This window comes from Scatophagus argus, chromosome 11 (assembly GCF_020382885.2).
Source record: "Scatophagus argus isolate fScaArg1 chromosome 11, fScaArg1.pri, whole genome shotgun sequence".
In the NCBI taxonomy this organism is placed as follows: Eukaryota; Metazoa; Chordata; class Actinopteri; family Scatophagidae; genus Scatophagus; species Scatophagus argus.
In genome coordinates this window covers 3,805,744-3,832,100 of record NC_058503.1, presented here as the reverse complement: position 1 = coordinate 3,832,100, position 26,357 = coordinate 3,805,744, and the positions used below count along the sequence as shown (strand labels likewise).

Sequence of the window (26,357 nt, the reverse complement as noted above, 5' to 3'; positions counted from 1 at the left end):
ATCGGAATATTTACGTTCCAGAACTTCAGTGTCCCGTAGTTTACTTATCTGCATTTGGCTTTAGATAATTTAAACTTTGTGCTAAAACCTGTTGCCAAAAACAACATTTAATGCAAACCTCCTCGTGCTCACTTCTTAGGGTTTTAACTTGGAACACAGCAACAAAAATCAGCCGTCAAAGCAATTTCTCCATGAAGCATCGTGTGATGAAGATAAAAACAAACAAAACACAGAATATACTCTTCATATCTGATCACTTTTCGTAACATCTTTATTGAATTTGTGTCTCGGATTTAAACATATTTACACATACTTTAATTGTATTTTGGATTTTTTTTTTGTAGTTCAGTAAAAATACAAATACAGAACACTCAATTTTCAAAATCAGCGTCGCTCCCAGCGACTCGATGGCCGCCCAGGTTTTCACCTGGACTTCACAGACAGGAGGTGATGATGTCAGTGTGATGTCAGAGAAGGGGGAACAGAGGGAGAGAACAGATACTGTACTGTGCTGACTGTTGGTTGACTGCCACCAGAGTTCAGATGAAAGAGGGATGTGGAGATGATACCGGATGGATGATGGAGGGAAACATATGGAGGGAATAAAATGTGTTGAAGGGGGGGACGGGGTACAGACAAATCCTGTATGTACACTGTGTGATGCTGTTGAGAGGTTCCCCTGAACTTTAAACCAAAAACTGAGGACAACTGCTGTTGTTTCATTTATTTAAAAAAAAAGCTGAACTGATGAAATATAAACTCAATGTTTAATGAACATCCATCAGCCAATTTTTAAAAATATTCTAACTGCTACCTTCACTGGTTTGTCAAATCAGGTCTTACATATCTCTGAAATCATATCACAAAAAATACTCCAAACATGTTTAAAAAATAAGGCAGAGATTACTAAACATGTTTAGTTGGTTTTTTTTTTCTTAGTTTTTTCTACATTACTGTTGCCCAATCCCATGAAAGGACCGAAACCAACCATGTGTTTCTCTATACTTTTTGGCTTCTCTCCCGTCCTGGTCCCTAAGCCCCAAGCCCATTCATTTCTAATGAAGATGAAAACATTTAAATGCAGCTCACAAATACATTGTCTCATGTTTTCTTAAAGGTAATTTCCAAATCAAACTGAAATTACAGTAAATAGAACACATGTTGGGAACTATTTTTAAATGTAGGATTCATCCACATCTGGTCTTCTGCTTTACAAGTGCTAGCAGGATTGCGTGTGTGTGTGTTTGTGTAATTAAATTAAAATAAACTGCAGTTTGTGTGTTCATGGTAATGCAAAAACATACCATTTTTAATCATAATAATGTACAACAAAACCCAAAGCAAAGAGTGTGAAAGAAGACAGTACGGCCAAGGCGTCGCATTTGACGATAAGGCTTAAAAAGAACTGAAGAAGCAGATGCAGACACACGATCACTTCCTGGTTCAGTGCCATTTCTTCCCTTCGGCTTGAATGCCTGCATGTAAATCATCTGTAGTAGTGAAAGCCTGCTCTCTTTATCCAAACCAGTCAGGTGACACACACACACACACACACTCTGGAAATTCATGTCACAAACCTGGCAGCCAACAGGCTTATTGATGACAGAAAATGTCAGAAAATTTGGAACAAACTCACTCCCCTCTCTCTCTCTCTCTCACACACACACACACACACTCTCAGTCATTGTACGGGTTTAACGAGACCATCATTAAGCCTGTTTTCTTTTCTCTTTTGAATCAACGTAGTGACTCGTGGTTAAATCCCTATCAATATGGCTGATACATCAAACAGACCTGAAATAAAAAAATGAAAATCGTTCAGCAAATGGAGTAAATGGGTGTACTTTTTTACGTAATATCGGTTTACGTAACCTCGCCAGGTTTTAATGATGCTCTTTGCGTGTTCTTGCTGGTTAACATTTCTTGTGGGTCACACATGGCTCGTGAAAAGCTTAGTCGCTCTTGTCATTTCAATGTGCCGTCTGACGCTGTATGATCAAACATCACTGTTAGACGTACAGAATCTGACTGTCATGTGTCTGACCTCTAATTGTTTTTTTCTTTTTCTTTAGGCAGAAATCTGAGCAGCTCTGACTCTGGTTTACGTTTGGGTTGATGTGTTTGAGGACTAACGCGGAATCTGCAGCAATCCAAGCTAAAAGGTATTAGATGGTGCTTTCTCAGGGCCTTTTAGTGAACAAGTGCCTTATACAGCAGGCCACACTGAGATGTGTTACCAGGGAGGACAGTTTCAGAGTTATTTTGGTTGTTTGCTAACATAATATTTTCTTTTCATTATGCGAGCGACCCACGCAGTAAGTCCCTCACGCTGCTTTGGATGTAACAGAGCACACTGTGTCGGGAGGCAGACCCATGCGGGTTAAGTGAGCAGACGGCGTGCGTGGTGGCTCTGACTTCACTCAGTAAGGCCAAGCTCTGAATAAAATCACACCATAAGCAGCAAGTAAAATATCCCGACTGTCAAACCCTTACAAAGACGAGAAGTTCTAACCACTCAGGGAAACCAAACAAAAATGTCTGTGATCTGTTTTATTTCAGAATTTCTTTTCCCAGACCGCAATTTCTTCACACATATTAATTGATTGATGATGTGATGTTGTTGTTTAGCAGTTGGAAAATAGGATGAACTGGCTCAAATCAATGTACAGCAGCTGGTCATGACTTAGTTCACCAAACAATTAACACAAAGGTGATGAGTTCACAGATTTATGCTGTTGGAGAGGTTGTTGAATATATCACAACATTTCCACATTTTGTGAATCTGAAACAATGGAAATTTTTATGGGAAGAAATTGGACACTATTATAGTTTCATAGTTTACCAGACTATTCAGAGTGATGTGGGAACCCTGAGAATAAAGGCCTCAGAGCTTTAGACTTTTTTATTGTGGACAGGAGAGGTGAACATGGAGGAGAGAACAGGAAAGGTAAAAGCAGGAAACAAGAGAGGGACTATGGAGAAAAGTGGTAAAGAAAGACCGCTGAGTTGTAGCTTACAGACAGGCGGTCCAGCTGGTGATGTGGGTTTGAACAGAGAAAATGCAAAATGGCAGCCCAGCAGGGACACATTTATTCAGGTCGTTCAGTGCTACACCTCCACTTTCCTCTTCTACATAATCTTACCATACAAAGTGCACAAATAAATGATTTACAGCAGAGGTGATTTCAACCCCCCCTCCCTCACCAACACACACACACACACACACACACACACACACACACACACACACACACAGTCATACACTTTTGTCATGGCTGTGTTCTTGCCTCATCTGAAAATATAGACCTGAAAATAATGAAAAAGTGAGGAACTGGACAATAGATGGGATGAGAGAACATGATGGCGTGATCGGAAAAAGGTGGAGGAGAGCGACATGAAAGGAGCGTCCATACAAGTAGCAGTAGAGAAACTGGAAAGATGTCAAGGTGCTGCGTGGTGGAAATGAGGAGCCCTGCTGCTGTCCCACTTATAATGGTCCACTTCTGTGAAAAAAGGAGGATTAGAGGGAGAGGTGGGGACTGTGTCCTCAACCCGCCCTCGCACTAGATAGTGTGACAAACAGTTCCAGGTCAAAGTACATCTGATGAAGGTTAAACAGGAAATGGGATGGGGAGGGGGGGGGGGGTCGGGTCAGGGAGAAGCGGAGGGCTTTGATTCAACCCTGTGTCCCCTTTAAAGATTTGTCAAAAAAAAAAAGAACTCATCAACGGACCCTGTGAAGTCCTTGAGTCTGTCTGCCTTAAAACGTGACACTTCCATCAGCGCAGTATCAAACGGACTGTGAGATCCTTCACAAAACCCCGTATGCACTCTCAGTGTCTCAGCTTGAGTTTGTATGGGAGCAAAGTTTGGTCAAATCTCAAACAAACACTAAAAATAAGAACAAAAATCTAAATCAAGCCTCTGGTTTAAGAGCTCGGTCCATCAGAGAAAAGAGTCAATTCAAGCCAAGTCATGAGGCTGAGCAGCAAACCCACCTTCCTTTTGATTTAAGCAGAGAAGACAGAGAGATAAAGATACTCGGAGAGCGAAACACAGAAGGAGGAGGGGGACTCAGCGAGCGGGTGGTCTCCACACTGCAGTGGTCTGCGCCGGACGCTCTCTCTCCGTCTCCTCTGGTTCATGTCTGCAGTCCACAAGCAGTTGAGTCCGTAGAGCCGAATCTAAGTCTGTCCAGTGTTGGTGGGTGGATTTTCCGGAAGGCAGGCAGACAGGCAGGCAGGTGGCGCCCCCTGGCGCTCCGGTGGAGGAAGAGCGCCTGTCTGTCTACCGCTGAGCCGGCTCGCTGCCAGGCAGGGTGATGTTGCCCAGGTGGAGGACAGGAAGTGGGTGAGCCTCCGTGTTGAAGACCCAACTCTCCAGTGGCATCAGATCATCACTGGAGAACAACAGGTACAGATACCTGGGGAGAGGGGGGTATTTAAGTAAGACATGTTTAAGTATCTGAAAACCATGAATTTGTAGCCAAATAGGTTTTATCCATGGATAAAATTCATGTAAAACTAAAGTTAATCTAATTGAAGTTAATTTGCCTTATTTCTTGTTAATTTTTAAAAAAAAGTTTATTTCCTGGTTCAGATTCTGGATTGGAAACATGTTTGACCCCATCATGTCAAAACAGGGGACGAGCTCCACCTGAGCGTCTCCTGTGATGTCAGTCCTTCACATTGTAACAATACTCATCAAATCAACTCTAACTCGCAGTCCACACAGCAGATCAACATAAGCTTGGATGCTACATCTTTGTGCAGGTCAGTGTGACTGGCAGCCAATCAGCAGCCTGTCTGCCACAGCCTTGTTGTACTTCTCTGACGGGATTGGCTCACAGCCAGCAGATGCAAAGACTGACAATAGAAATGCAAAGGCCGAATAACACTAAGGTATTCAAATGTCACCGTCAGAGAGTTAGCAGCAGGACGTGGAAGGTGACCTTTACTGACTTTTACAACAAAGACTCATTTTACCGGTATTCAGTGCTTTGTGGGTGATTATTTCAGACACATTACAAAGGGAGAGCTGACAGAGCAACCGATAAAGCCCAGTTTTAATAGTTATGTTTGAACTGTCGCACAGTTTGACCGTGCACACTGAACTATAATCAGGTCAGTGTTCATGTACAGTAGTGCCAGGAGAGGATAAGATTCAAAAAGCTCCCAGCAGGGGGAACCAGAGCGTCACATTAGGCTTCACAGAAACCTCTGGTCAGAGCGTATTCCACCCACACCCAGCAGTGGAGACGATCAACCAGAGAGAGCTCAGAGCTCTTTACGTTAATCAGCCTCTAACACTTAACAACACAGGAGGGAAGACATTCTGTAGTCAGATTACTGGCTCCATAAACACATGTGACAAATATGTGAGAATAAAACAGCCAGTGGTGTATTTGTAAGGCTTCTTTTAATTCTAACATTTAAGAGGCCTTCAATTTAAATCATTTAAAAAGTTTTACAGTCCATCTTAGACGACTTGAACATGAAAAAGGCACCATTATGTCACTAAATAGTTCTGTGGTGTTCGCTCACCAGTACACTGCTGGTGTGTGGAAAATTACTTCCGCCATGAGCAGAACAAAATCAAATCATGACTGCTTGCGTCATGATGGAAAAAGGCCAACTGAATTGCTGTAATCAACCAAATTAACCAGGACTGAAATCTTAAGCACTAAAATACAAGCCGCCTTAGCGTTTGAGATCAGCTTTTTAAGTTGGAAGTCATTTCACTTTTTATTATTTATTTAAAATATGTACAAGGTTCCACATCTAGGTCTGTGACTGACACGCTGCAGCTTCTTATGTTGGCAGAACATGCTGATTTCTTCCAAAGAATTCTACCAACAACTAACAGTTGCAATCACTTTTCGATGACAAGTACTTTCAATCAGCCAACCCACCCACCAAATCACTGTGTGCGATTAGCTAATCAACAAATGCACTAATGATTCATGGATCGAGGCAGTTATTCAACCTGTCAGTGGCTTACTTGAGAGTCTCAGCCAGGAAGAAGCTCTGCTGCACGTCATCGTAGGTCGGATTGGAGGAGTAGACGTCCTTCACTCCTGAGAAACCTCCGCTCACCCTGCAGTACTTATCAATGGCCTAGAGGAGACGGAGGGGGGGACAAAGGAAGGAAGGGAAGGGAAGGAAGACAGAGAGAAAAAGAAGAGTTGTAGGGTAAAAATGGTCAGAAGAAAGAAGAAATGGAAGGTGGGAAAAATAAAAAGGTAAAAGAAGCGCAGAGGGGCCCCATGGAGGAAGACAAAAACAAAGAAGCAAAAGGAAAAGTGCAAAGAGAAAAGGGGGTGGGGTGAGAAGCACAGTTTTAATAAGCTTTCAGAAAGCATGCCATAATTAATTTCTTTGCTTGTGACAGATTAGACTGAGTCCTGTGGAGACACTTTCAGGAACCAGCAGCTGTAGAAAATGGGAGGAAAAGAAGATTACCACAAATGCCTCGCAATGTCTCCCCTGCATTTACATTTTATTCTCCAACGTTTTCTCTTCGTCCCTCATCAAGCACAAGCGGCTTCATATACGTGCCGACGCACTCGTGTGTTTCAGGTTTCAAGTTCTTCTTTCAGCGAGGCAGAGTTCTCTCAGGGGTCATTTTTACCGTCTCCTCATCGCGTCGCTGTTCTACATGCGTCTGCAGATTCCCAATGAAGGATAAAGTGGGAGCGGATTGTAGAGCGTGACATGTTTTCACTAGCTGTCTGTGATGAAGAAAACAGCAGCTTTGCACGTCTAATGTGTGTATGCATGGATTTAAGGTTACATTCAAGTTGGATCTGATTTTGTGTGATATGTTTTGGATTTTCTTGAAGTCACACAAAAAGACACCTGGTGTCCAGTCTTTTGAGGACAAATTTAAGCCACTTTTGCAGGTTGTGATGTAAATCCCCTGTCCGTCCATCCACTTTGGATTTTCGGGGTTTTATCACCAATCCTCCAAACAAAAACAACGCACATGGAGGACAGCCAGTGAACCGCAGTGCTGTGATGATGCGCATTTTCTTCACTGCAAATCACAAACACAAGCTGAATAAACAACCGTAAAACAGCAGCAAGTTACGGGCCTGCAGCACCCAGAAATTCTTTACCATTTCTAATTAACACATCGCACTTTAGTAACCATGCTCCTCAGCAATCCTGCTTCCCTGAACAGTGGCCCAGTAAAACCAAGACAATGTCATCACAAACACTAGTGGCACTTCCTCCCTGCAGAGCACACAATGACCAGGTGCAGCTTTGGCTAAGACGAGTCAAAATGTATCAGCAAAACAAATCCAGTTCATGAGCAGGTGTTTTCCCAGTCCACACACACCTGAACCGGCAATACCTCATCAAAAATGCAGTGATCAGCCAGCTGGTGATACTGACAATGCGCTAGTGTGCAATATTGATTTACAATGAAGACTTGTTACAGTGAAATTGGTGCCTCCATAAAAATCCTGGCTGCATTACACTCCTGTTCATACCTTCATACCTTATCGACTTTCAGTATTAACACGTGTAATTGAAAGCATTATCTCTGTCCTTGTCTTTCAGTCTCTCTCCCTCTCTCTCTCATACAAACACACACACGCCTTCTCCCACCATCCTGTCCTCGAGTGACCATTTTGCTGTCAGCAGATTTCCGTCGCGAGGAGTTTGGACCATAATTCCTGTTATTAATGGCCGTGCATTTGCCCTTCTGGATCCACACTGCAGTGCCCCACAACAGTCTGTGCAACACACACACACACCTATATCAAGCTGAGTAAATCCTTCATTATGTCTAGTGTCTTAAAGGGAAACTTTGTGTGATGGGAATGAGAGTTGCATATGTAAATGGCCAATGAGAGAGAGCCACTGCTCTTTCACTCTCATGTTTCATACTAAATCTGTTTCTAACAAAGATGGCAACACACAAACACACACACACACACACAGTTGCATTTCCATCTCTTTTGGATACATTACACAGTCTCACATTCATTTCCTGGAGGTTTAACCACCACTTAACCATAACAATAAACATTACCTGCCTAATCCTAACCGTTACCTTAACCTAACCCTAATCTCAGCCTAACCTTAAAGCAAATCTTCATCCTAATAGTTCATGATTTTGCATTTTGTCCCCATAAGTAAGGCAGGTCCTCACAATGTGACCGTGTAAACTGATTTTTGTCCCCATAAGAACAGGAATACACGTCCACACACACGCACGCCCACACACAGAGTGATCATCTGTGCTAATTAAATGATCTGACAAAAAGTCTACCTGTAGGAGAAGGAAGAGGACCAGCGTGTCTGCAGCCACTACGTGAGGACATTTTTCACATTTGGACTTCACCTTCACACACACACACACACACACACACACACACACACACACACACACACAAACACAGCAGCAGGTGTTAATGACCGCTGTGAAAAGAGGAAGCGTGGCAGGTTTGGTGTACAGGACAGAAGCAGCTGGTATAGAAGTAAGCTGTGTGTGCGTGTGTGTCTGTGTGTGTGTGTGTGTGAATATAGGGGAGGCCAACAGAGGAAGAAAGCCGGGAGTTGAGCAGTGCGCAAACATGGGGAGAGCCTGACGTGCCGCGTGAGATAGTTCATGTATGCATTATGTATGAGGAACAATCAAATATACATAAAATGATACAGGAAGGAAAAAAGTTTTGTTCAAGTGCAAGTTTAAAATACGGGGTCTATCCAAGATGGCCGAAATCCATACTAACTGTAGGCAGGTTTTAGGCATGCCCTCGAAGTCACAAAATAAAAGACTAAAACAAAGGCAATGCCTGCTGAGAAACTATTCAGCTGACTGCAAATGGAAGAGCTGTGTGGGAAAAAAAAAGGAATGAATTATGGATGGTGGTAAGACAACTACAGAAAGGCGCACAAAAAAGTTAAACTCACAGAGCCATTCTTAAGTTACAGTATGACTCATGTCACTCAGTGCACGTAAGTTGTCTTGCTAACACTAGAAAATGGTCAGGTATGTCAATTCTTACACTAACGGCATAATTAAACACTGGCTATGCTATAAAGATTAGAACATGGTACAAGCTATGAGCAATTTGTATGTCGTACACACAGTACACAACAGTAGAAGTACACAACCAGAATATCAGTCTATAAGAAACAAGGAGTTCAGATGATTCAGAGCTACAGAGCAGCTTGAAACAAGACAGAAGACATGGCTGACCCCAAAATAATTAGGATACAAAAGCTGTAATTTCAGCAAGAAAGCAGCTTAATGCTGGGGAGAATGTCAGTGCCAGAAGCAGCTAATGTTGCCACATTTATGTTCTGTAAAAATCCAAAACAGCTAAGTTTGAACATGGACAAATAGTTATTTTCTCTGTTTTATCTTGTAACTAAAAATAATTGGAGAATTTCTAATTTCTGACAAAAAGAATGTAGAATATGGAATAAAAAATAATGCAGGAGGCCAAGAAAAAAGGGAAACAGAAAGAAACAAGAACGAATGAGAATTTCATGATAGCAGATGTGTGATGTTAACATGATTTAAAAGCTAAACTACTAATAAACTTATGCACTGATCATAAGATCTGTACAGGAAGTGATCTTATAATTGAGCTATATAAGATATGTATATATTAGCAACCATGGTGACACGTATGCATGTCAGCATGGGTTTTTATTAAAAGGTCAAAAAGTGTGAATACTGTTTGCTGGTATCCTATCCTGCATACTTTGTCGATTCATTAAGTCCATTAATATGTGGTGTGTGTCAGGCACCCTACAGGAATGAGCTCTGATTGTTAACATTTTCTTCCTGTCAGTCATTTGCTCACCAATAACACTAATAATGTTTACAGTCATTTATTTCAAAGTGAGCGCTGTGTGACACCAAAGGACAGACATATACGCATCAGGCGCTTTAAGCTAAATAAACTTCTGTCATTCGCTAAAGTTTGATTTTCCCACTTTGGTCCTGGTGATGTGCTGATAGTGCCCGATGACAATCACAAAGGCTAGTCATTCTGCATAACTTCAAGTTTACTTCTCTTGGTTTGCTAGCAAAAAAAATATCAGTGTGAAAAGGAGTCAGACCAGAACTTCACTGTAAGTTAGCCACTTCTGAATATCAATGTGGCAAACAGATAAAACTATGTGTCAGCCACATTTCTGAAAAACAGTAAAACACATAGGACGTCACCTGCTTTAGCATGTACTTTATTATGTACTTTAGTATGTACTCTATCTGATTCCAACAACTCTGGGACGATGTGAAAAGCAGAAATCAAACAGAATGCGATAATTGTTTGCTAATCCTTACATATTCAATAGAAAACAGTACAAAACAATATATTTAATGTTTTGAACCCAACATCTTGATATGTGTAAATGTGTGCTTATTCTGAATTTGGTGCCACCAATGCATTTCAAACCAGTTGGAACAGAAGAAACAAAACACTGGGAAAGTTGTGTACTGCTCAGAAAACACCTGTTTGGAACATTCCACAGGTAAACAGCTTCATTGGTAAAACGTGATAGCATCACGATCGGATATGAAGGGGACGTCCTCAAAAGGCTCAGCTGTTCACAAGCAAAGATAGGCTGAGGTTCCCCACTTTGTGAAACCCATTACTGTACAAATGATATTACCAGACGGACTCAGGAACACTTTGTAAAACCACTGTCAGTAAAAAACGGTTTGTTTGCAAATGACAAGGGCTGCTCTTATTTACATTTTAGTCATTTTGTTGGAATTGGGGTTGTACATTATATGTGCAATATTGAATGATGTAAGCCCTTCAGCACCAGCTCTCTATACCGTCAATCAAACTCACTAGAATCACACATCATAAACACACTTGTCAACATATTTGCTTGGGACATGAGTGCGTGTGCACTTACTCCCACTTAGAAAAACAAAGAGAAGCAGTTTCACTGCTTAAACACGGAGGGAAAAAGGTGACAAGAAGATTGGCAGGAGAAACAGCAAAAGGAAAGTATAAAAAGAGTCAGAGAGATAGAGAAAAGAAAAAGTGATGAGCAGACCGGCTGAGATTTAGACAGAAAAGACACATCGACTGCTGTGTAGAAGATGAGCTCTTTAATCCTCTGTCAGAAGGAGTGGAGCAGGGGAGTGAAAAGGATAGAAGGCTTTCATTTCTCTTCCACTTTCAGAACGCTTTTCATATCAAAACACAATAGGAGGAATAAATAACGAATGACACTTGAAGGAGTCACACCTACAGGGTACATGTTTCCAACACATGGAAAGTCACAGACATACAAAACAAATGTGACCCTCCGTACTGTGTGTGACAGAAATCTTCACATGCTGCATGTACTGTAAGGTAAAAACCTGAAAAGACCATGCAAGAAAACTGGGAGACACAGCATCACTTTGAGTGTGGAGCTGCCGAAGACCGACGCCACCTCAGTCTCACCAGCTCTAATGAAACTCCTGATGATGAAATGTCTCCCTGCCATCGGCTGTCACAGGCATGAAAACTGCTCTTTATTTTGCTTTGACATGCTTTTAGCAGAGAGAAAAATAAAGACTCCTAATTACACACACACACACACACACTGACCTTCTCAAACTTACACTCATCCAGGGACTGAAAAGTCAATACTAATCACAGTTTCAAATGCAACAGAACAAGCTCGGCTCACTGTTTAAATACTAAATATGTTCTAAAAAAACATTCAGGGCTTCTACACTTGCATCAAAGAAAGACAGCTTGTTTAATAGCTCAGTGGTGCAAAGATGCTCTTTATCCCCAACTAAAATTGCTAAAGCGAAGGTCTGCAGGAGTGTGAACGTTCATCTGATTGCATGACAGTGCTTTTAATACAACAGCTCATGCCACAATGGAAAATGAATGTTCTCATATTTCAAAGAGCCTCCAAGTTCAGTGCCAAATTCACTCCCAGTCTGTACTTTCCACCCTCATTCATCTAGGTAATCACCACAAATGTACTCTCTCTATTACTGTATCTTTGCAAGACACGCTGTGGTTCAGTATGATAAAAATGAATTTAGAAAGGAGGAATGAATCTGAACAAAGTCTGGGCCCACTCTTTAAATTTCTCTTTAACAACATGGTTAAACATGCGAAAAGTATCACTTTTTAAAACTGCTCAGTATCATACCTTCAGTAAATCCCCATTTACCTCAGCTAATCAATTTCTAAACTCAGTTCAGGTTGATTTGTCACCGTTATTAGGCTACATAAACAGACATATACAAACATCCAGTGGCTTTTATGGGAGTGTGATGCTCTGTTTGCAAGTGCTCTCAAGAGAAAGACATTAGAGGATGAGCAGAAGATTCATGAAGTGAATGTTTTCATGATCCTCTCCCCGTTTCATGGCTGTCCTCCATGTAACAAAGCTCAGAGAGCTTTAGCTTTCTTTTGTTTGCAAGAACAGGGTTTTATACTGGACTTGTTTTGTGCTGCAACGCAAATCCAACAGATGTCTTATAAGATCTTTCCTGGTAGTTGACACCGAACAGAGTACTGTAGACGTCAATAAAAACCGCTTCCAGTTATTCACATCAAAATGAGCATTGGACTCATTTAGGTAAAAAGGGCCTAAATCCTGACCTTGTAGCTTCGGTTTATACATGTTATTTACCTGTGCCGCCTCCCAGCCCCACTGCCGATATTTTGGATCATGAGTGAACCTCCACATGTACCAGTAGGTCTCAATGACCTCCGGCCGCAGGATGTAGTACTTCTCGTTCTGCCGTACAGCCACTGCCTCCAGGCCGCTGTCAAACTTGAAGGCCTCCGGGCCCAGCTTCAACACTAGAGGGAAAAAGGATGTGGACAATGGTAAAGGAGTAAAAATAAAGAGTTGGAGAAGAGGTGACACAAAAAAGAGGGAAATGGAAAACAATAGGATTAGAGGAAGAGGGGAGAACAGAAGAGAAGAGAAATAAAAGTGATCGGAAAGATAAAGGAACAAAGTGAGGAAGGTAAAAGAGAGAGACTGGATACAGAGTGAGACAAGATAAACAATATCTTCTGCTTCTTGTTTGCCTCAGTGGTTCAGTTGCCGGTGATTACAAGTCAGAGCTGAAATGAATTAGCGCTTGTGTGTGTGTTCAAGCAATGAAAAGCCCCTGACTGCACTGATTTTACTGGATTTTGAGCAAGAACACAGCGCAGTATTTATCTTTTATTTCATTTATCTGTTTGCCATGTAAGCATTCTGAGTCTAACTGGAAGACTACTGAGGACCTGAGAAGGTGACACGACTGATGGGTTACAGTACACTGTTATCCAGGCTTGTAGTACTCGAGTCCAGGACTCTGACTCGCGTCCAACTTGAGCCCTAATTTTAAGGACTTGTGACTTGACTTGATCACTGCTGATTTGGACTTGGATTTATCCATTAAATGCATTGGGACTGGTAAATCGGAAATGAGTCTTCCGATTTTTATTTCATTTTATGTAATACACCATAGTCATTTGGCATAAGATAATATCTACATTAAGTTCAATATTATACAATAATATATTTGGATCGGACTTGACTCAGATCAGTAATGGACTTGACTAGACTTGATTTTTCTTTAATGACTTGGACTTGACACAGACTCGAAAACTGGGAACTTGAAACTGGACTCGGACTCCAAGTTTGGTGACTCGACTACAACACTTACGTTATCTGAGCTGTGGGTTTTGTGCTGCTGTTGCACATCTAGTTGTTACTAATAATAGTGATTTCCAACGTAACAGGCAAATGTGTACTGTGATGTCATGCCACCTTGTGCCACAGGTGTGTGATGCTGTTTGTGTGTGCCTTCCCCTCCCCCGCCCTCGTCACCTGTCCTGTCGTAGGACTCGTGGCAGGTGTGTGCGATTTCAGCTCCCAGCTGCAGGTAGTGTCCGGCCTTGTCGTCTGGAGAGCCGTCGGCGCCCAACGCGAACATGCCGCCGGCGAAGCAGGCCAGGTGGCCCATCTTCCTCTCCAGGTGTCCATTCTTCCACTCTCCAATGAATGTGAGACCGCCATTGGATTTGCGTATCAGGTGGCGCTCGATGGCCTGGAGAAAGGGAGCGGGAGTGTATGTATGTGTGTGTGTTTGGTGTGAAAAAGCGGAATGAAACAGGATGTTTTTAGTGAGAATGTGAACCGAGGTTACAGATGGAAGGGCACATATACATTTATTTGTATGCAGGCAGTGAGTGAAACAGTATGTGTGGATGTGTTAAATGCATGCGTTTAGATGAGAATGTGGATATTTGGAGACAAAAGGTCACACCAAGGGGAATGACAACGTATTTATTAATGCAGGATATACATGGAGGTGATGAATGGAATATGTAGTTGAGAGCATGTGTATGAGGGTAGGGAGGGTCAAACAGAAGAAAACAAAACATTGTGGTACTTTAAAATGCGGCCGCATCCATCACACTTTGCTCTGTAGCATCTGTTCAGCTGACTCTCTGACAATCTTAATGACTGACAGACGTCTTCATCAGCCACAGACCACTAACATCTGCTTCCTGCTAAATCAATCTTTATTTGGAAAAATAAATAAATAAATAAAAAGACCTCAATCTTTAGTAAACGTGGGTACTGAAATATGAAATATAAGATGACAGTGTAAGTCAGACTGGGGCTACAGATCTGAAACTGGCACTTTGGCTATGCAGTTCAGTGATGGTCTGATTCATTTATTTATTTATTATGGGCCACTCAAGGTACTTTTGTTCTTTAACAAATGCAACACAGTAACAAGAAAATATGAGAGTTGGGCATTAGCAATGCTCCAATATGTATCATAATACACAGGTTCAATATATTGCACTAATGTAAGCAAGGAAATATATTGTTTCATTGGTCTGTATTATTTGGCCACTTTTTTAAACATTCAGATAGATTTTTGTTTGTCTTACGGATCATGTGCACTGTGTTAAAGTGATATTCCTCTTTGCTAACAGCTGTGAAAACAGCTGCACAGCATATGCAGTAATATTTCTGATTGTACCGTACCTCAATGGCATCATCATAGGTCTTTCGGGCTTCTGTATCCGTCTTGTCTGACATGAGCCACGCCTTCAGCAGGTACTCGTAAAAGCTGTCTCCAAGTCCTCCAACTGAGGTGTGATCTGGAGAGAGCGAAGGAAAGAAAAAAGAAAAAAATTGTTCAAAATAATGCTGTGGAGGGACACGAAGGGGGTGGAGGAAAAACAGTGAGAGATGGACGAATGGGAGAGCCAAAACACCTTATTCACTTTTCAACTTTGCCTCAAAGTCCCTGGCTAAGCGCAACATATGGCATCAAAAGCAACTATGGAGGCCCCGGGTGATTTCTCTTCTCTACACTCACAATATACTGGCAGCACATTTCCTCTCATTTCCCGCTTTGTTTACCCTGTCCCTGATGCGCTCACATTTCAATGTCCCCAGTCACCCTTTTAGAAATGTTTACACAGCTTTCATGGCTGTCCTAATTTGCAGGACATCACACAGAGAGGATGGGATGCAGTGAAGACTCATTCTGGTCAGACAAAGAAAAGAACTTTTCTTTGAACGGAGGAGGTTTGGAGCCCACTAGGACATGACCAAGACAGCGTCAATTTAGAATTTTTCTGAAAATAATAAAAATATCACATCTCTTTTTCAATGAATCAGTGATAACTTTGATGTCATTTTTTAAATGTCTGTTGGTTGTGCAGTGTGTGTGAGTCACTTTGAGATGAACTGATAGGTGGAAAGGTGGTAAAATTCCCCAGTTTCAAGAAGAAAATGTCCTTCCTTTGGAACCTCTCTCACTGCATTATGATTTTAAGTTTAGTTAGGGAAGCAATCTTTATTTAGCTCCTGCCTCGCTGAGTGAAACTGGAATATTCTTCTATCTCTTCAGCTCTGCGTAATCATACGCAATATCTGAGCAGATTGCTCTGTGTCTCATCTAAAGAGATTCTTTTCTGTGTGTGATTAACATGCCCGTAGGTAAATGGAGGAATATGCAAAGACGGGGAGCGACAAAGATGAAAAAGCAATGAATTATTCATCTTTTGCCACAGAGAGAGTGGTAACCTCGCAAACAACCTTGGAGTCATGGATGGGAATGCTCATATCTGTTGGTACATGTGGGTAACAGAGTTTGTATATATAGGCAGATATGACAAGTGACTTTAAAATAAGCACATTGAAAGACAGCTTGTCACTGCTTGGTACAGTTTTACTCACATTTGCGAGCAAAACGAATCAATAAATGAGTTGGAATCTGTTTGAGACTGCTAAAGTTATACAAATAAGTCAATTTGAAAGAATGATTATGATGATTATTTATTTACCCTAACAATTATGATAGCAATAGAAAATCTAAGTGATGCAATAGACATTCTTTGCATGTGTTTTATGTTTTATGTCCATATCAACATTAGCAGGAGTTCACTGAAGCACTCACAATGACACAGGCTTTCTCTGGGGTGTTATGGTGAAAGGAACAAAATGAAATGTTATTTCAATAATTCCCATGCTCCAAATATGACATTCACACTATTCTGTTCTGTTCAGACCGAGATGCATGGTGTTGCATTTCGTATTCCAGAGTATTTCTGCTCAGCCAGCCTCATATCATACGTGTTGGTCAAGGGGGCATGCGCACATTCTGAAATCTAGCAGCTGAAAGAAAGGTAATTTCATATACTGACTGTAACAACATTTTATCCTGGTCACCTTAGCTGACTAGCAGCATGTGGCTAATTAGCAACAGGGTGCTGACTCCCTATGAACTGTTGTAATGCACTAGAGTTGAGAGTTGTGCACAACAATGCTGCTAAACCACTCCGATCAACATCCACAAGAGAGAACTCTGCTATCTGTGACAAACTGGCATGGCTGAGGTCTAATTTTCTTTTATTATTTTCATGTTAGGCTTTAGATGGATGGATTGTGATGAAGCTACACTCTTGCTTATTGGCTCCTTGGGAGCACCGGCTGAGTCAAATGAGCCCCAAACCTGGAAATCTACTTGCCTGGCCTTTGTGTGCATGCAGTGTAAACTCAATGTACATATTTACTTAAATTTGGCCACTTGTGAGAAAACTGATATTTTATACATGCAAAGATTTCCTGCAAATGTCCCACTTGTTGTCACACTGTCCACAAACTTTTGTCGAACGTACTTTTCTAGTTGAGACTGTAAACCAGACTGGCAGGAAAATAAACAAGTGGAGAAGACACTGGTCTTGTGAATAATCTCTTGCTGTGCTCATCTTGCATTGTCTCACTATCTCTGTTTGCCAACCTCCGGGCTGGCTGAGCTGTTGTTTGATTTTTACTATAAAATATGTGAAAACACATCTGAAGCGGTGGTACATGAAAGCAAAACCACTTGTTTCAGACATGGTACCTGATGTATTAGGTAGAGCACAACACAAATAACAAGAGCGCGGCCATCAGACCAGAATAAAGGTAACACACCACCCACAGGCCCAACTGCCCATTTACACAAAACACATATTGAATGTAAGGACGAAAATAACGAGGCAGTGCAGAATAAAACACAAACTGGAACAGGAAGTGCTCATTCAAGTCCTGCCTTGTCTATTCTGCATTTTCCCTTAACCTTCTACCTTTTCCTGTTTCACTCCCACTCCCACACACACATTCCCCCAACTCCTCTTCACAATCAAAGGACCAGGGTCATGCAGGGAGCGCCTGTCAATCACAGGCAGGGTCTGCTGAAGAGGCAGCTACAAACACACACTAAGATGCATGTACACAAGGACATGTCGTCAGACAACCCGATTTAAAACACAGATCACGTGCTGAGGTACAATTCCTTGTGTGTGGGTGTGTTATCGAGTTCAACAGTACAGTTTGTTTCTATGCAATACTTGCACCAGTGAGGAATAGGCCGTGTGTAAGTGGTGTGTTCAATCCATATTAAGTAAAAGCCAATACGGGATCAACTAGTTTCAACTTAAAGCAGAGAGCAGACCTAGAAAAGGAACGGACAGGAAAATAAGAAGGCAAAACTACAATAAGGCTAGATTTTTGTTTTTCTGAGCCAGGAACAGCTTTGAACACAGGAACTGTTACGAATAAAGACATCGTTTACCTGGGCCCAAAAAAAAAGAAAAAAGCAACAGAACAGTTGCCCAAAACTGACAACAACAGCAGCTGAAATCAACACTACTGCTGTATGCATGTTGTTCTGACAAGTTGACTGACAGAAATTATTACTCTTAAAAATCCACAAAACAGCAGCTCTTCCCAAACAGAGTACAGCGAGTCTGGACTGGACTACTAGGCTAAAAGATGAAGTCAAAAACTAGACATTCTGGACATTATGGATTCTTCAAAACCAGACAATAGAAATTCTGATCATAAAGCTACAGAAAGACATCTAAAGGTTAGAAAAGCACACGCAACCTGAGGCCATATCTACCTAATGTTGGGAGACGGAGGAAAGAAATTCACTGCTTCTAACTTTATCTTTATTCAGGCTGTATGTTAGTGAAGTAAAACACAACGCTGCAATTCAGACTGATTTCTGTTTCAGTTCTAATTAAGTTGGCTATATAGAAAATCCAGTGATGAAACAAAGGAGTGTTTGACAGACTGTCATGTCGTGTGTGTGTGTGTGTGTGTGTGTGTGTGTGTGAGCAAAGAAAGTGTCGGTGAGTGGGCTAAAAAGCAGGAGTGGGTGGTGTGCGTGTGTGTGTGTGAGTGCGCGCGTAGGCAGCACAGTGTTAGAGTAAGACAGAGGAGTGTGTGGTAATAAGGTTGTCAGTCACAGCAGGATCTCATTAAGACAGAGGAGCTGAGCCTCATTCCTCATTAGCCTGGCTTAACTACCGTCTACACACCTACACTTACAATAAGAAAGACGCGCACAGTGAAACATTTGCACACACTCCCGGTACATGTTTCTACCCCTCAAACACTTCACACATTACACAGATTTCTCACCCAATACTCAAATGTTCACAATTATAACACACACAAATATCATAACAGGAGTGAGAGACAACGAACAGGTTGAGAAAAATGCACTCTCAATTTTACAATCCAATGCAACTGTTACAAAACCTCCAAGTAGAGGTTTTTACTGGCCACGGCAGCTGAAGCTGCAGGCTCGTTCTGCCTGGTGGCTCATGTTCATTTTGTGCCCAAACACCAGTGCACATAAATCTAACAGCAGACAGTCCTGCTGCCTCTCCTCAGTCCTCAAAGTTCACGCTAAACAGTCCTGTAACGAATTTAAATGGATGTTTGACTCTGCAGCACACACAGGTGTTCAAAAATATGCAAATAACAATCACGGTGGGACAACAACAACACATTTGACACATTGCGTGTTTGACCGAAAAGAGACTTTTAATGTACTACTATTTCCTGAATCTGTGAATGATAATCATAATTTCATGACGGCATCATGAACAACACCTGTAGAGGTTCTTTGTTTCTGCTATATTGATGTGCCTTTTAAAACCAAGTTCAACAACAGAAGCAATACAGTTATAACTGTCTTTATGGGTTTGAAGTTCTACCACTTAAACATCACTTATCCCAACTGAATGCGTCAACCTACGCTGATTGAACATTAGTCATGTCAAACTAATCAACAAATAAGCATATACAATTTATCATTGGTGTTTGTCTTAATTTGAGTTCTTACTTGGTCTAAAGTGTCATTATAAAAAAATAAAATAAAAATAAAATTTAAGTTCATTCATTTTTCTGCCATGATAAAATTAGTATAGTTAGTATAATCCAGGGGAGACAAAAAGTAACATGTTGTGGTAAACTGAGTTAACTAGCTTCCACTTTCTTTGAAGAAGTATTTCACCACTGGAAAGATGCTCTCCTCATAAAACTGGGCTGTCTGCGCAATAGAAAGATGTTAATATTGTTTTACAATAGTGACACATGGGAAGAGGAATTTTATTCAAAGGCAGAAAACCTAAAACAACCAGACTGTTCTGGCTGGTTGGTAACATACTGAGGGCTCTGGCTCGTTCTTTTCGAAGCAGGAAACAATATGGCGGCCGGCTGGTCACTATCCAGCTAATGAGTACACTAAAATCTGATTTTAAAACATTTTAAGAGAAAAACAGCCAGTGCAGTAAAAGAATCTTGGTTCATATTTGACCAGAACTGCTAAGCTTTACAGTGTGATTTGAGATGGATAAACTTCTTGAATCGAGACAACGGGTATGACCAGAGAATAGTTTCATTACAAAATGGTATGGTATTTATGTTTCTGCTTTAAACAAACCCTTAAATCAACTGCAAAACACATCAACAATTGTTCTGTTCTGTGTGTTGTGTCTATTGTGGTTAATGCAGCTGTTTGTGAGGATGTTGCATTTTTTTCTGCTTGTTATCAGCTTCATCTTTTTTTTCTCCCCTTCCCCTGGATGCACTGCAAAAGTGTTCAAACTGCAGGCACCTGCAAATAATCTACAGCAGACAGTGGCACAGATGTTGCATGACTGGACATGATCAACATATGAATAAACTGGAAACATGTTGCAATGAGGAAAATGGTTTTCTCACTATCAACGGCACCTTTGCCTCATCATTCGTTATTTAACAAGACTTTATCAATATTTAAGGAGATTTTTGCTCTGAGCCCTGTGTGGAATTTTACACTCATTAACTGCATCTCTCACCTAACTCCCTCCCTCCTCCTAACTGTTTCAAGCAGCCTCTCCATGCAGGACAGGTTGGTTGTGGGTAGCTTTGACCTTAATTGTACCAGGGCTGCTATGCTGTAATCAGCTGACCTGGTTGATGTGTGAATAAAGTGCACAGGTTTGAGACCATAATACACCTTCACACAGTGACGTGCAAGTAGATTTAAGGTGGTGTGGTGTATGTGCGTAGAGATATTGTTTGTGGGCTCACAAAGACACATTCAGACACACACTGCATTCAAAAACAAGAACTAAATGTTTCACGCCCTGACTCACACACAAACAGAGAAATAAACATGAAGCATCCATCATCACCTGCCCAGTCATGCAGATCGCCAAATAACCATCCATCTGTTAATATACTCATCTGTCCATCAATCAGTCTGCCTTCCTTCCTTGTTCTGTCCCTTTATTTTTCCCTGCTATTGGCCCAAAGTCTGTGCACTTACAAGTGCATCAGTCTGACTGCCAAGCCACCTATCCATCCGTTAATGAGCTCCTCCATTTATCTATCCATCCACGAGTGCTCCTCATTTGGTTTGTTGACAAGAAAAACAAATCAAACAGAGACTTCATCTTTCCAGACCACAGCAGTCGTGAGAGAAAACAAGTATAGTAAAAGTTCAGCATTTTCTGAACGTAGTCTATGTATGTGTATTGGCCATATCCCATTTACCTGGGAGTGTTGTGAAACCAAACAGATTTAATATGGCACTGTCTTAAGTAGCAACTCAATCCCCTGGACAAATGAAAACAACACAGCATATTCAGTATATCCACGGTATAAATTTAAAGAGATTTCATCTTTTCATTTCCTTTCACCAAACTAAGGAGTAAACCCGAGCACATAGTCATATCTGATCGCTCAGTTCAATAAATATTTACTTCTAAGGGAAATGTGCACAAAAAGGAATAATTCAACATCCACAGTATTTCAGCATTCTGTGGGAATGTTATGTCATCCAGCATTTTTGTCCTCAGGTTCAAAACTCTCCCCTCTGAATTGTTTAACAAACAAACAAAAAGGAATCTTTAATATTCTGCAAATGCTTGGATGATAACTTGAAATATCCCAAGTAATGTTAGAGGAAAAATATCAACACTCAGACTGCGTGCATTAAAAGAAAATGTAGATTAGATTCTGAGATGACGTCTGGAAAATGAACCAAAGGATTGACAGCAGCTGTAGGTTAGACAAACTCAGCCATGAAAATAACGTGTGGCGCATCAGCCCAATCTATGTGTCATCACGTAAGCACAAGCCAGCGTTTTAAGATATGACCGTATTCGCAATCTGGAACTATGATTCTGCTCCTTTCTCTACAAAAGGATTTTGACATCTCCAATTTCACTGTGGTATTAAGGATTGGATCACACTTTTTCAAGTCTCTTAAAACAACAAACGTCCATCTTTGTGCTTTCCATGAAGTGTTTTCCTGCTGTAACTTCCTGCAGAGATCGGACTACACAAGCCTCGTATTGACTTCGGATTAAATTTAAAATTCATTTTTGTGGAAAACCAGGACAGCTAATTTTGTCTCCTATCACTCATATTCAAAAGAATGAATCCTTTCACAGATGCTATAGACAGGAGAAGCAACAACAGTGTCCAAAACTCTTCAAATAAACATGTTCAACACGTTTGCCTTTAAATTAACGTTGGCATTTCAACCGTGACCCCAATTACACTGGTTGTTTGTCCATCACCACATGTCAAGCTGAGTGAAATACAAAATGATTACAGGTGTAGCTAACCGACACACAGGTTGTCTCTTCAGCTTTAATTATATATTTGTGACTTGTAGCGGAAATGGCGGGTTTCAGAGCAAGAATAGTGTGTCACGCCAATGCCTATCTAACTTAGTGAGCTGTTAATTTCCCTGGGCACACTGCCAAAATCTAATCAATATACCACGAATACTGTGCTCCCCCTCTTCCATCTTCCTCTACTCACTTCAATTTGTTCTCATTAAAGATGATCCGTTCTTCTCCTTTCTCCTTCACTTACTCTTGATCTCTCCTTTTCCTCATTATAGCACTTCTAGTACATGATTTCTGAAGCTCATACGACAAGTTTGGCTGTTGTTATGGGTTGCTTGTAAATCAGGGATCCAATCATGGCATATTATTATCTTTATAAAATTAATAATCAAATTTATTACATTACATTAAAAGTTATTATAGTTACATGTTCATGTTCATGCCATAGCAGTACATGCAAATGTTTTTAATGTGAAGCAGAGTGACTCCCGAATAAAACGCTTTGATGCAAATCCTGCGGTTTTCTCCTCTCATCGAAGTAAACCAAAAGGTGTACTCACGCTGGCCCCAGCGACCTGTGCGAGGATTCAGGTAGTTTGGGTAGAGCCCGTTGGGTCTGTCCATTTTGGCTAGCAGCTTCCGGATGTGCATCACCTGTGATCAACACCAGACAAAAAATAAGTAGTAATTTTATTCACCATTTGCAAAAAAAAAGAAAAAAAAAAGTTTTAGATATTACAAAGGAAATAAAACATGTAAAACGACATTCTACAAATGTCACACACACACAGACAATACGACGTCTACCTTCTGGTAGTATGCCGGGTTTCCTGTCAGGTAGGTGAGGTGAACAAACTCCATGTGGAGAGTCCCAAACTCAGCCAGGATGCTGCTGCCTGCCGACGCCCAACCCCAGTTACGACCAACACCACTGGAAGAGGGGTGAGGAGAGGTGAAGACAGAGACAGACAGAGAGAGAGAGAGGGACAGACAGAGGACAAGAACAGAAAGAAGAGAGTCAATCATGGAAGGTGACAGATTGATGTGATGGAGAGTGAGACAGAAAAGCAGAAAAACAGAGAAAGAAATGGAAAGAGTGGGATGACCATATGTTACACAGGAGGCTTCAGCTTTACATGAGCAACTTGCAGACGTGTGCCTGTGTGTGAGTCACCTGGTTTGACTGATCAAGCGAAAAGGCGTGCCACTTGTGTGTGTGTGTTGTCGAGTGGCAGATTAAGACAAAACACAATGCGCCTGCTCTCTAACTAATTACAGTTACCTTGTGAAAAGGAGGCTCTCACTTGCTCAACACACACCCTCGACAACCTGTCAACAGGACGCTAATCTCACACACACTCAACATATACTTACACACCAAGCCCAGAGTGCTTAGCAACCAAATAGTCCACAGATTTATACAGCAATCTTATTTCACGATTTCATTTGATGAATAAGTAAACTGATTCACACACGCACATTTTCTTGCTCTCTTCACAAGTACAATGAAGTGAAATAATGGCAGTAGAAACCAATAAGAGGAACAGAAATGGATGAAAATATTTTGCAATGTTAGACTTAAGGCTGAGGCTATGACATGAAAGTGGAACTGTTTTACTTCATCAGATTCACTGATTTTAGTAAATATATGCTCATTGTGTATTTGATCACTGCAACACATTTCAATCAAGATGGGACAGGGGTATCCTGGAAAGGTTCAGCTTTGGAACAACTTGTAAAATGACCGATGGTAACACACATCACATTTGCAAATGACTGCATTCTGTTTTTATTTACATTTTACATTGTGTCCTATCCTTTTTTGGAATAAGGGTTGTACAAGGTGAGCAAAATATGTAATAATAAGAATAGTGAAGGTGAAGCTGTCCTACCCTTGCAGCACAGTTTGTATGTGTCTGCGAAGAGCTCTAATCAAGCAAGAAAAGTAAACATGTACGGAAAAGACTGTGGATGTGTGAAAAATTTAACACGTGTCAGGTTTATCAACGATTACTGAAGTTTGAAAACTAATTCAGGATTCAAAGCACCAAAAAAAATCCAGTTAAAAAAATTCCACAAATTTGACTAAGTTACTCAAGAAAATCGACAGATCTTGTTGCCTGTTGCTCTGTCCCTGTAAAGCAGGGTGGGTGTTTATTTAGTGTTACAATAACGCAAAAGCAGCATGTCTATACGTTCAGTATTCTAGCGTAGCGCAGAGGTGCTAGTTAATGATTGATTTAAAGAATAAAAAGAAACATATTTCTTTCCTCAAGGTAATGAGTATCACTATCATGTCCCAGGTACAATGTTTAACTGTGACGAGCTTGAGGCCAGCCTGAAAATGAAGAAAATGTGAAACAACTGTCTGAAAGTCTATGGAGTACAGGCGGACAGTTGACAGACCCTGGTCAGAGCTGGCAGATGACTGGCAAGTCTGCATTGGAGGGGCAGGACTTAGCAAAGGGTCAATTAAAGATCCTGTATAGCCAGTGTAACCACATACAGTTTACAGCTAGTTTCCACTGATCCAAGTGAGCAAAAATTTAACTATTACAGGTTTAAATGTTAATAACCTATAACCGATATTTTTCGTCTGTTGAAAGATCTGAAGGAAGGAGGAAAAAAAGATAAACTTGATGCAGCACTGAGGAACAATCTTGCCCCCAGTCTCCCCAGTTTCACACCAGAGTTTTTTCCAGGTTAGTTGCTTGGTCAACTGTAAGTGATATTGAGCGGCACATCCCACTTGATATTTATCTCAGACGGGTGTGGGGGAGTGGGGTGCTTTGTGTCACTGACCTCTTAAGGTTGACCATAGCCCAAGGGATTCCTGTGGGGGTGTTAAAGGCAGGAAGCAGTTTCTCAGCAAGTTGGACTGCCTTCATCTTAAATACCTGGAGAGGCAGGGAGGGAGGGAGGGATGGGGATGGAGAGAGAGGATGAGAGAAAACATAATTTTATCATGTTCACTCACATTCTGCAGTTCATCAACTTTCCCTGTTTAATATTCTTCTCAAATGGCTGACAGGTACAAGCATAAAACAACTGCCAACAACCAAACAAGTGCAGGATGAAGGCAAAGTCGGCAGAGTGAGACGTCGGGAGACAAACGCTTGCTAAATGATGGCCACAAAGTGTCAGAGCCGAAACAGATTTATGGAGGGACTGCCAGACTAATGTATGCAAACACCTCCGTTCAAACTGTGCTGCAGTAATATGAAATGTTGCAGAATAACACTGGGATGTCATCAAGAAAAACTTGGGAGGTCAAACTAACCTGACTGAGCAGAGTGAGATACCAAAGTACACAGTCAGAGTTGGATTTCCATTATCATGACTGGTGTCTAATTTACAGACTGAAGGAGAGAAATTGACGTGTTTGTTTTTGAGATTACACAAGTTCTGGTGCTCATTCAGCAGATAAAAAAAAATCTGCTGCAGCCTTTTGTTCTTTTCTCACAATGCCAATCAAAAAGATAAAAGGAAATTAAGGTTATTCTGCTGCTGCACTCATTGCATATGGGCATATGCTAAGAGATGTAACCGTGGACTGTGTCTGCTTAGAAAACAGGCAACTCACACTGACACTGAAGGCAAACAGAAAATAAGTTGTTATTTTAGTCATCTTAATGTTGTTTCCTCATGCTGCTCTACCAAAGAGTGAAAGACCTCAAACCTTGCGACTTTGAGTCTTCACAATCATGGATTTAATTCTCTCATATGACTATCAAAGAACACCCGCAAAAATTTAATTAACAGTTATTACCACCATTCTCATACACAGAGGGTAGAGGGATGTGTGTTTTCTTTGCTTGGTGTCGTTTCTAAGCTCCACGACAATGTCCAAACAGCAAACACATAAAATCCAATTATCCACAGGGCGAATTGCCAATATTAATAAAGTATATTCATTGATGTAACAAACGCAGTG

The 26,357-nt window shown here is 41.1% G+C and overlaps 1 protein-coding gene across 2 annotated transcripts in view; it reads right to left on the bottom strand.

The window, feature by feature from the left end:
- Positions 1–731: 731 nt before the first annotated feature.
- man1a2 (mannosidase, alpha, class 1A, member 2) overlaps positions 732–26,357 on the bottom strand; it is a 109,957-nt gene continuing 84,331 nt past the window's right edge. For both annotated transcript variants that reach the window (XM_046403060.1, XM_046403061.1), the window contains exons 7-14: positions 25,226–25,320; positions 23,231–23,354; positions 22,984–23,077; positions 14,997–15,112; positions 13,824–14,043; positions 12,627–12,799; positions 6,001–6,116; positions 732–4,423 (exon numbers count right to left, since the gene is read on the bottom strand). In XM_046403060.1, coding sequence (XP_046259016.1) covers positions 4,288–4,423; positions 6,001–6,116; positions 12,627–12,799; positions 13,824–14,043; positions 14,997–15,112; positions 22,984–23,077; positions 23,231–23,354; positions 25,226–25,320 — 1,074 coding nt within the window. In that variant the 3' untranslated portion in view covers positions 732–4,287. The remainder of the gene's footprint in view (positions 4,424–6,000; positions 6,117–12,626; positions 12,800–13,823; positions 14,044–14,996; positions 15,113–22,983; positions 23,078–23,230; positions 23,355–25,225; positions 25,321–26,357) is intronic.